The sequence below is a fragment of the Buceros rhinoceros genome, unplaced genomic scaffold (genome assembly GCF_000710305.1).
Source record: "Buceros rhinoceros silvestris isolate BGI_N320 unplaced genomic scaffold, ASM71030v1 scaffold3249, whole genome shotgun sequence".
Classification (NCBI taxonomy): Eukaryota; Metazoa; Chordata; class Aves; order Bucerotiformes; family Bucerotidae; genus Buceros; species Buceros rhinoceros.
Genome location: NW_010430752.1, coordinates 41,212 through 52,402, shown reverse-complemented (window position 1 = coordinate 52,402; position 11,191 = coordinate 41,212). Strand labels below are relative to the sequence as shown.

The following is an 11,191-nucleotide window of genomic DNA, read 5'->3' as shown; positions in this document are numbered from 1 at the left end:
AAAGCTGTGTACCAACATTAGCTCTTTGAAATAATCCTTCCTTTACTAGTGCTGAGTTTTAAGGATGAGTGCTGTGTTATGCCAGTAAAATCATTGTTATGCTGAGGTTTTTAAAAGCTTCAGTTGAAAGGGTACAGGATTTCTTCTGTCCTATTTTGACAGGACTTAAATGTCATTTTGAGATGTTCAGTTGTTTTATAACCTCCTTATCTTTTAGCAATGGTCTTGTTTGAAATGATAGAACTGATTTTAGGGAGAGGAATGTGCACTGACTAGCATTCCAGATCTCTCAAATTCTTGAGATGTGTTTCTTCTTCAGCTTGGGTGTGGGAAACCAGGAGACCTGACTTCTGATCCAAGCTGTCGGTTCTGAGTTTACAGCTGCCTCCCTTATGCTGAACCATGAATGCATTCTAAGAGTTGAGTGAAGTGCTGGTATGAAATTTCAGTTTGTGGGCCAAGAGCAAGGATTGCAGTTCAGCTCGTGAAGATGCAGCAGCGAAAGAATAACCCAAATGGTAACTGGGAAATCCCGTGTTCTTTGCCATTCTGAAACCCAGACTCTCGTCTATGTAGGGCATGGAACAGTCAGGCATTCAGGCTGCGATTACGTGTTCGTCAGTACTGCCATCTGAGCTGCCTTAAGCAATCTCTGCCCCTGTTATTCGTGTTTCCAGCTGCTTGGTGCAGCGTGTTAATTCAGCTATTTCTGCATGTGTGCAGTGAACTGACATGCTAATCTGGCAGAAGGACTTTTTAATTCTTTTTTTCCTTCCATACACACACACACACCCTTCTCTTCCAGGATTCTTCTTGGGGTTTTTGTTGGGTTTTTGTTGGGTTGGTTTTTTTCCTGGATTCTTCAGGGTTTTTTATTTATATTTTAAAGTGTTTTTTTTTTTTGTTTAACGTGCTATTTTTTCAGCTGGACCCAATCCCCAGTCTGCTTTGCCACATAAATTGTAAATGCTTGTACTGACATGACTAGGGGAATGAACTTGCATGGATACAAGCAACCATAGCAATAGGAAGAGCTGGAGGTGGAGAACTGAGAAGCTGATACTGCTGCCAATATTTGCTCATCAAACTGTACCTTTGCGATGATGATGTCTAAATCTGCAGTATAATACTAAGCATTTTAGTTTGCTGCAGTCAATCGTGTCTTGTCCTGTTTCTGTCAAATTCCTTTGAGCTGTAGAACTCACTGATGTACGAATAGCTTTAGTGATAGAGACAGACCTAACTGGCATCCTACCAGCAACATGCTTTGGGAATTCCTGCTTCGAATTAAACTGCTATCAACTCTTCACTAGTCCAACTGGGAGTGCAGAAAGGAAAACTCATTAGAAGTACTTCAGATTTACTGTCATCAGAGGTTTTGAACTGCACTTGCAACAACATCAGGAATCTGCAAATAAATTTTTCTTTCCTGGGTAAAGTGAGCAGTCTTCTGTTAACCGTTAACTCACAGCATCAGAGAACAAATTTGTGTGCGTTCTGACTATGACTGAAAGAATTTTGTGTGTCATACTCTTGAACTGAAATTCTCTTAATTGAAATTTATATCTGATATGCTACTTGCAATTATTTGACATGTTTTATGAGCTGGTGAGAAAAACTTGGTGCTTTTACAAGTATGAACAGTTGTTTAAGCACATATTGCAGTCACTAGTTTAATTAAAACAGACACCTGCAGTTAATATTTGTCTGAAAACACTGAAGATGCTTTTTTCAAAAAGATCACCTAATCTTGGGTTCTATTTCTGGGTATGCTCCCACCTTGGAAGGAGGAGGCAAAATGTCTCAATTTTGAAGACCACCCTGCTAAAGCAGTCTAGGCTGTTTCATATAATGGAGGATTTTTGGTCCAGTAGGAATCTTAGGTGTTCTTTTCTATTTGCCTTGTGAGCTTTCAGCTGTATGGACTTGTTTTAGTGGTATAAATAGTTGTTGATAAAAAACTTGTAAAAGCACAGCCTGGAAACATTCATTTGTCTTTTTGTTTGTTTGTTTTGAGGGGCCTTTGGGTGATGGTGGGTTTTTTGTTAGCTTTCATGTACTGAGATTTGATGCTCTATCCTACTAAGGTTCCTTGTGTCTTCAAAATTGTGGATCTGTCGAAATAGCAGGATAGTTAGGACCTAACTCTTCTGAAATTTGTTTTGCATAACTAATCCTGCAGATATTTTGCACAATTAATGTTACAAATATTATCCAAACTATAATCTAAGAAGTAATTACAAAATATGAATAAAAAATTCTGAAGATGTGTTTAGGGTCAAATGGAAAGTTTTCTGAACTCGTATTTTGTTTGGATTTAAGTTTCCATTAGATATTGTCATGTGAGAGTGTGGGGAGGAAATAGCCCTATGTATTGGCTGTTAATAAAACATCTAAATTTGGTAATTTTTGAATATGCTCAAAACAGCTCAGTCAGGAGAGGGAAGCTTGTAAGTTGAAGACTTCCTGTTACTTCCTGCCGTTCCTTGATGGACTTGCACTTTCAAAAGCTTTGACAGGAAACAGAGTATAGTTGCAAAGCCTGAGCAGAAAGAAAGACTCCCAGACGCCGTGTTGGAAATTCTATCGTGTGTGTACGTGCATGTGCAAAAGCAAACCGAGAAGCTTCATTGGAAAACTTGTGAAGTGCTCATAGTCTACAATGTTCATTTAACTGCAGCATTGGATTTTTGCGTGAAAACCTAATGAAAATGACAAACATGAAAACTACCTAAGTGTCATTTAGAGTGCCATGGTAAGCAAAAGTACCCTTAAAGTTCCCAGCTCGGATGGTTTCTAAGAAATTTCATACTACTGTGTGACAGAAAACACACCTTACTAATCCCATCACTTGAGAACCTGAGGGAAAATCTGTGAACTGCGTGTGTGTCGTTCAGGCAGACTAAGCTGCTAGCCTTTTTCACCTCTGAGAAGTACTTGTGGCATCTACCTTAAGGCAGCCAGAAATCCAAATATAACCTTTACCCCTGGAGTAATTTTTTCTGGGTTATGTTGTACTGTGAACAGAAGTATCAAGTTATGTGAGTATTCAGCTCTTGCTTTTAAAAAAAAAAAAGGTTGACAGCATCTATGCGGAGCACAAATGTTTGCCAAATGCTGAGTGATGGTTTTCACTGTCCTGCCAGTGTGAGCAACTAAATTTTGGGCTTCCCATTCAAAGAACAGGTATTGTTCTGATTAACCTGTACTGCTCTGTCCGTGGTATTGTGGTGGCACGTGTAGAGGAGTGCATGTGTCAGCAAACAGACCTTATGGGGCTTAATTCAGGAGTGTCAATCTGGAGTCGTTTGGTGAACCTGGATTTTGGCATAATGTACCTAATGAAATACCTGAGTTAATATGTATGTCCCAAATTACTGATTTTCAATATGATAAATGTCACTGGTCCTTTTCCTGTCACTGCTGGGCTCCATTTCATAGGATTTTGAGGAAAGGAGGTTAATTTCCTTTTGCATCGCATTAATGCCTTGATAAAGGAGTTTCGGGGTTCAGACATTTTGACATCATCACAAAAAACTCTTAAGACTTTTTTGGACAAAAGCCACTAGTTGCTCTGTTGTGTCTTTACAAAGTGGCTAAGTTAGCAAATATTCTTGACCATTTATCATTGGATTTGAATGCTTTGGATTTGAAACCACGGTGGCCTGTGGTTTTGGTAGTGGTTGTGGGGATGGTTGTCGGTTTTCTTTTTTGCCCTCAGGTTGTAGTCCTAGTGTGATTTTAGACTGTTTATGTTATAAAGTCCATTCTTAGTTACCGAAACGTTAGGTTAGTTACTGAAATGTTAGGTTAGTGCTGTGCCTTAGTTGTATTGGGTTTATGAGGCAAGGTTTTGGTACCAGCGGGAGATACAGGAGTGGCTTCTGTGAGAAAAGATCAGGGCTGCTCCCATGTCAGACAGAGCCAACACCAAGATGGACCTGCCACTGCCCAAAGCTGAGCCCGTGAGCAATGCTGGTAGTGCCTCTCTGATAACATTTAAGAAAGGGTAAAAAAACACTGCATAACAGCTGTGAGAGAAACAGCCCTGCAGACACCACGGTCAGTGAAGGAAGGAGGGGAGATGCTTCAGGTGCCAGAGCAGAGATTCCCCTGCAGCCCGTGGAGAAGACCATGGTGAAGCAGGTTGTCCCCCTGCAGCCAGTGGATGTCCATAGTGGAGCAGATACTCACCCTGACTCATTTTATTAGACACCTTATTAGCTGGAATACTTTTAGTAATCAAACTTTTTTAATTCATGGTGAAAATAAACAGATAATGACGTTCAGTTTTGATCTTCTGAAACGTCAGCATACTGTACTTACATTATTTGTTGATATAAGCAATGAGCGTGGGTTCTTGGTGAGATCTCATGTTATGTAATGTCTGTTCAGTCAGCTCACTGTAGAATTAACTTTCTTTTTTTTGCTTTGATTTAGGGACTAACTTTTCGAGTTGGATTTTTTTTTTTTCCCAGAGGATGAGTTGTCTTTTGATTTTTCTGTAACTTCTTACAGGTGTCGGATGATGGTCGATATGTCTTGCTGTCTATCCGGGAAGGGTGTGATCCAGTGAACAGACTGTGGTATTGTGATCTACAGGCAGAGTCTCAGGGTATATCAGGTATGTGTTTTCTTGCTTTATAAGTTTTGTTTCATTTTAAGACAGTGTAAGACTTGAAATATTTATGTTTAATTATATATATCTTTAAATATGTGTATTGCTTAACCTCCCCTATTTTCTAATGCAGAGATTATGAAAAAATACGTACTGCTTCTGCTAGCATTCCATTTTCTCTTATGCATCAGCAGATGGAAAACTCCATTCCTAGTTCTGTATTTTGCTTAAAAGGTCACAAGGAAAAATTGAGATAATATAAGCAGCCTTACCAGTGTATGTTCTGTTTCTTTCTATACCACTAGTACGTCTAAATTTTTTTTACATTTTAAAAATTCATGTGTCTCCTTTCAAGCACTTACCTCCTTTTTTTGAAAGAAGTGCTTGTTTTATTGGTAACTTTTTTCCCCTCCATACAGTAGTAGGAAACTAAGAAAAAATCCTCTAATGCTTTAGTAATATAACTTTGCTTTGTAGAATCATAATTATTAGAGTAGAAGCATCTACTGCTATTTCAAATACATATTCATGAAATGCTCCTTCCTTTCCTTCTAGTTGGGTTAGCCTTTGGCTGGTGTGTATTTGGCTTTTTAGCTTAATGGTACGGGCTTAAAGTATGGTACTTTGCTCCATGTGGCTATTGTTGATGTTGTTTTACCGATTGGCGGGTTTGTTTCCTAAGTATTGGATTATTGAAATCTCTTCCTCAATATGTGCTTTGCATAGAACACAACTTAGCTCTCTTTCATTCTTGTGGCTTCTGTCTCAGAAAACTTCAGAAACAGAATAAATACTGCAGTAGCTCCTTTTAAATATTGGATCTTAATATTCTTGCCCATAAACAAATTATTCAGGCTCATGAGCATGACTAGAGCTAATTGCATCTCTGCAACACAGGGTGTACAGTCCTCTTTCTCCCTGCCTTTAATACGCTATGTGGTTGTGTGGTCTTCCCTGAGTTTATCAGCTCTTAGTACAATTTTCTGCATTTTGGTGAGTTAACTGTTACTGATGATAGTCAACAGTTTTATATTTCTTTCTGGGTGTCGCTGGTTGGCCAAGGTATGCCAATTACGGGCTGAGTTCTTCCTCTCTCTAACCTCCCTCCTGTTCCGCCTGAGAAAGGGTTAAAAGCAGAGATAAGAAGAAAGAAAGTTTGTGAGACCTCTTGAGCTTGGGAAACTAAAACAAATTGAATAACACTAGAGAAAATATTAGGAAGAAAGAAAGTTTGTGAGACCTCTTGAGCTTGGGAAACTAAAACAAATTGAATAACACTAGAGAAAATATTAGATACAGAAAAACAAATGAGATATTAACAGGTTTATATGGGATTGGAAGGTTGTTATAGCGAGGGTTAAATGCAGTTAGGAAAACAAAAGCAAAAGGGAAAAAACAGTACGGAGCCGTTTTAAAATGTCAGCGGCCGTGTGGTCGGCAGATTTGCGGGAGCAGAGCAAAGCTGGTCACTGTAGCTGCAGCGAATCCACATGTAAGCAGGAGCCAAGCACAGCCCAGTGCTTGGGTCGCGGGTGTTAAAGAGAACGGTGACAGAAACTGCAGTGGCAGCAGGGACGAAGCCATCCCTTGTGGCGCTGGGGATCACAGCGGCAGTAGTGAGAATCCAGACAGGTTTGTAGTTGCTGGTCAGCAAGAGGTGAGGCAGGTCTGGAGCCAGCGGGGAGGAAAAAAAAATGCAGAGATGGGACAGGTGCCAACACTCCAAGAGCAAGCCCTGAGCAAGCCACAAGCCCCAAGCCAGCCCTGGAAGTAACCCCGTCCCCGTCTAAACTTGTCTTGGACAACTGTTCTCTTGGATGTAGAAAAGGGCAGGTCTAATCAAAATTATTACAGATGCTTTCCATACAACATTGTCACAAACGTAACAGTGTGGATAAAACCGTTTTCACCACCGTGAAGCATTTTCATAAATTATAAATTGCATCGTTCAGGTTAACACTTTCCAGCTAGAGACAGAATACATAAAAAGCATAGCTCGCCTCCCATAGTCACCCTCTCATTTGTAGATACACTGACAACCTCGACGAGAATACTAGCATCAAGCCTTGAAAGACCGTGGATGAGATAATGCACCTTCTATCTGTACTATCTGGTAAAAGGAAAACCTGCCTTTTAACATTTTCAGGGCTTGGCAATGCTTATTTAAACAAGTTTTTTCTCTGAACCAGTCTTGGACTTGCCTTCCTATTTGTTTAGGTTTGGGTGGGAGTTGTTCCATCCCTCCAAATTCTCCCTTTTTGCCTTTTTTCCAGGTTCCACCTGGAACCATTTGCTTGCACAAGTTCTCTGTTTTATAAACTTAGGAACTCTCCGTATCTGCCTCACTAAATAGCCACATGCATATTCAGTGCAAAGACTCTTTATCTTTACCAGTGTCTGTCTATCTCCGTGTTAGTAACCACAGACCAAACATTAAGCATCTGGGTTGTTTCCTAGTTATCTTCCATGCAAATGTAATCAACCTGAACCACTGGTCCCTCAGCCTTTGGGGGCCAGAGGCAGTGAGTTGAGCAAGCAGTAATATACGTTTGGACCATAAGAGGTGTGATTTCAGTTCAGCTTGTAATTTTCTGGGACTGCGAGTGTGTAAACAGTTGCTTGTGAAGTTAGGAGAAATGAATGCCAGCTTTCATTATTTAGGCCATTCCAGACAAGCAAATAAGCAGCTCTAGAATAGCAGCGTAAAATGGCAAGTCTGTTTCTTGACGTAAGACTTTCATTTAACTACCAGTTTGTAGAGGCTGCTCAGTGCCATCTCAAGGTATGTTCAGATGGGTTAAGATTATTTGATGCCTAGAGAATCATGTGTAACAGAAGCACGTTCTCAACAAAACCGTGAGATATAAAAATAGTGCTCTTGCTTAGACATCGTAACATGCAGAGTTCGGTTTGCTTGTTTTCGAAGTGTCAAGAGACTCAAGTGTCTTGGAAAAGTGTCTGTTCTTTTAAAACGTGGTACATTATCCTTCTGTCTTTTGGAACAGACTTTATTTGAGTAGACCTCATACCTTTGGTGTCATCTGAGATACTTCTCGCCATTTTCCTCTTTCAGAACTGTTGAGTGTTTAATCTGACCCTTTTTACTTGACCTGTTTACAATGATATGTTTCCTCAAGAGTGCATTCTAGTGTTTGGAATATCTAATCTTAGCCTTAAAAAAAATTTAAAGGAAAGAAAGGTTGGACAGCTAGTGTTTTTTCCAGTGTCCTAGATGGTACTTGATATAGACAAATAGATTTTCAGACTTTTTTTTTTCCTTCTCTGCTTGCTCTTTTAATCCAGGTTGTCCAAGAATGCACTAGTTCTTTAGAAAATTTTCTTTTTATGCTTTAGATCTTTCAAGTCTCAGACTTTTTTAGATTTATTCAGAGGGCATCAAACACAGAAGACAACGAGGCCTTTTTGAAAGGTAAGAGGCAGTAGTATTTTACATGGCATCTATTACTTAGACCATGTGTTTCTTTGTGAGGAAGTAAAAGCAACTGATAAGCAAAAGTTAATGGATGATATTCTAATTCTTATGAAGTTTGTGGCAAAACCCTAATTATAGAATTACATGCTTCAACAGATTGCTTTTAAAGCCGGTCTGTAGCATGTATTGCTTATAAAAATAATGTTTCAATCATGTAATAGTAACCTTCTCTTTTTTTAAAATACTTTCTGTCCTAAAATAAATGTACTACTGTATAGTTTGAAATGCTGCATGTAAAACTGTGATTTAAGGAACTTTCTGTTACTTAGAGCTGCACAAAATTGCAAAGACCTGATTCTCGTTTGTGACTTATCACCTGAAAAATCTATTTCAGAACATCATGATAACTAACCTGAGGCCACCTTTCCTGATCTGTGATTGCTAGTAGTGCGTTCTTTTCCTTTGTCAGGAGCAAGTCAGATTTCTCAGTTCTTTAAATAATTTTCATTAAAAAAACCACCTTCTTATAGTCAAGATAAATGACCATTGAAGAGTGAATGCCTTTTCTTTGTAATGTACTGAGGCCTTGTGGAGTTGACTGTACTTCTGTTACTGTGCGTTAGACATGATGTTTGCAGTGATAAAGGCAGCTTATTAGAAAATTAACCCTTTTACTGAGAGATAAATAACCGTATTTTGTGATTTAAGAAAAGTAATGTGGCATCATTTGTTTTTTAAAATAAATCAGTGCAGTTGCTTTGTTTACACCTGTGTATATTTTGGCAGTCCAAAAGCAAAGAAATTGAGTTCTGACAACTAAAAGGTAAATGCTGTTATTAACACTTTCTGCTTCTGAAAAAGCAGAAAGAATTTCTTGGAGATGGGAGGTGTGAAAGTGTCTGTCTTTCATGTTACAAGCTATAATAGCTGAAAACTAGGAGAGGAGGGGACAGTCTCCTCTACCTGTAAATTAATGTTAATTTTAGAGGAAGTGGTGAAAATTGCAGGATACATTGAAAGTGTGCGTTAATTATTCGGTCTTTTTGCAGTGTGGATAGCAACCTCAATGTTAGTTTTGTTCAGACTAGTACTGAAACCACAAATAACTAACTTCTTGCCTGTTTGTTGTGGTGAGGTGTGTTTCACAGCTTTAAAGTTGACCTCTTTAGGGTCACGCTGCAGCATTTAACTGTGACTGGTCTTAATTTCTAGATAGAGTTAATGTGGAGGTAATAGTTGTGTGTTTTTTAACTTTTATGGTCTTAGGACTCAATCTGCAAGATGAAAACTTGCTTTGGAGGTATCAAATAAATACTCCAGAGTTCACAGTACAGCGTCTGCTGAAGCTTTAAATGAGTCAATGGGTATGTGACAAATTGAAAAACATTTCTTGAAATCAATCCAGCCTTACCCAAAAAGCAGTACTAAGTTGCTGTATTGAATAAAGGCTGTGCAAAGAAATGTCTTAGCAATAATGTCATCAACACCATGGGAAAATTTTTTCCTTCTTTTTTTCCTAAGCCTGGATGACGATTAGTTCTGTAGGACAAATGAGTATCTTAAATTGATTATATCTAGATTGTGTTTGGTTGGTTAAGAGATGTCTTAATTGGATAGTGTGTATAGTGGTAGAATTTATTAACATCTGCTATTTCGTACTTTATCTTCTACTCTGGTAGATTAAAACAGTGAAAAAGCAGTACTGTAGTCTCTTCCACAGTTGGACCCAAGCGATCTGCTTTTTCAATATTTAGTGTTTTGAAAGTATATAATTATAGTTTGATCTTGTCCAATCCTGAAGTGTCTTCTTTCTTGTTTTATAGAAAATAAAAATATAAGCTGAAAACCACCACATTAGGGAGCAGTGAGAGAACAAAAGAAAATACATTTGGCCTCTTCAAAGAACAATGTGGTGCATTTTCATGCATACCTCTTAGTCAGTAGTGATCTCCAAAACTGACTAAAGTCCGATTTCCAGGACAGATGAGTTCCAGTTATCCTGATAACCTTTCCAAATGCAATTAATAAACAGATTATCTCAATAAAATCGTTCAAACAAGCAGCATAATTAATTATTGCTATCCTCACAGGTTAAACAATTAACTGAAGGCAGCGAAAAGGCAGCTCCCGTCTTACATCAGTGTATAATCTGTACCTTTTATATTGCATTTCCAGAAAAGGAAAAATGAGTCTGAAATACTTGGCATCCTTTTGTGAAGGTCCCAGTCAACATACTCTCTACTCCCTTTTGCTGTTTCTGAAACAGAGATCTGGCAGAGAATTCACCACCAAAAATGTGTTGAGCTATTCAGGAGCTGAGGAGGTGGCAGTATTGGGTGATGGACAGGGGTGGGGAAAGGGAGCAATGCAGTTGCCATTTGCCAGAAGGAAAGTTACGTTCCTTTAAGGAGCAGTGGTTGCAAAACAGAAAAGGTAGAAATACTAGTATGGTTTTAATGACAGTAATAATTTATGAAAAGGAAACAAATGAACTTAAAAGGTGGCCTCTCCTTTCTTTATGTGCGTGTCTGAGGACTTTGACCAAGCACTGATTTGTGAGGTACAGAACTGTTTAGGTTCGAACAGACCTCTTGAGATCTCCTAGTGCACTCCCTTTGCTCAAGCAGGGTCATCCCAGGACTGTGTCTGATTGGCCTGTCAGTCTGACCTTGGTGCCAGGGAAGTTTTATGAAGAAGATGGTCATGAGTGGCCTTGGGCAGCATGTACAGGACAACCAGGTGATTTGGCTGTCATCATATGTTCATGAAGGCAGGTCTTGCTTGACTGACCTGATGTTCTTCTATGACAAGGTGACCTGCTTAGTGCCTTTGACACCAGCGGCATCTTCCTGGAGAAAGTGGCTGCTTGTGGCTTGGATGAGTACACTTTTTGCTGGATAAAAATCTGGCTGGATGGCCAGGCCCGAAGAGTGGTGGTGAATGGAATTCAATACAGTTGGCGGCCAGTCACAAGTGGCGTTTCCCAGGGTTCTAACATTTTTATCAATGATCTGAGGGGATTGAGTGCACCCTCAGTAAGTTTGCAGATGACACCAAGTTAGGCAGGTGTGTTGGTCTCCTGGGGAGTAGGGAGGTTCTACAGAGGGATCTGGACAGGCTGGATCAATGGGCCGAGGCCA

General features: G+C 39.4%; 1 protein-coding gene across 1 annotated transcript in view; it reads left to right on the top strand.

Moving 5' to 3' along the window:
• Positions 1-3,935: 3,935 nt before the first annotated feature.
• The window catches only part of LOC104499606 (prolyl endopeptidase-like), a gene marked incomplete at its 3' end in the record, with an annotated part of 28,458 nt that continues 21,202 nt past the window's right edge, over positions 3,936-11,191 (top strand). Inside the window, exons 1-2 of the mRNA XM_010143132.1 lie at positions 3,936-3,965; positions 4,519-4,624. Of these exons, the coding sequence (XP_010141434.1) occupies positions 3,936-3,965; positions 4,519-4,624 (136 nt within the window). The remainder of the gene's footprint in view (positions 3,966-4,518; positions 4,625-11,191) is intronic.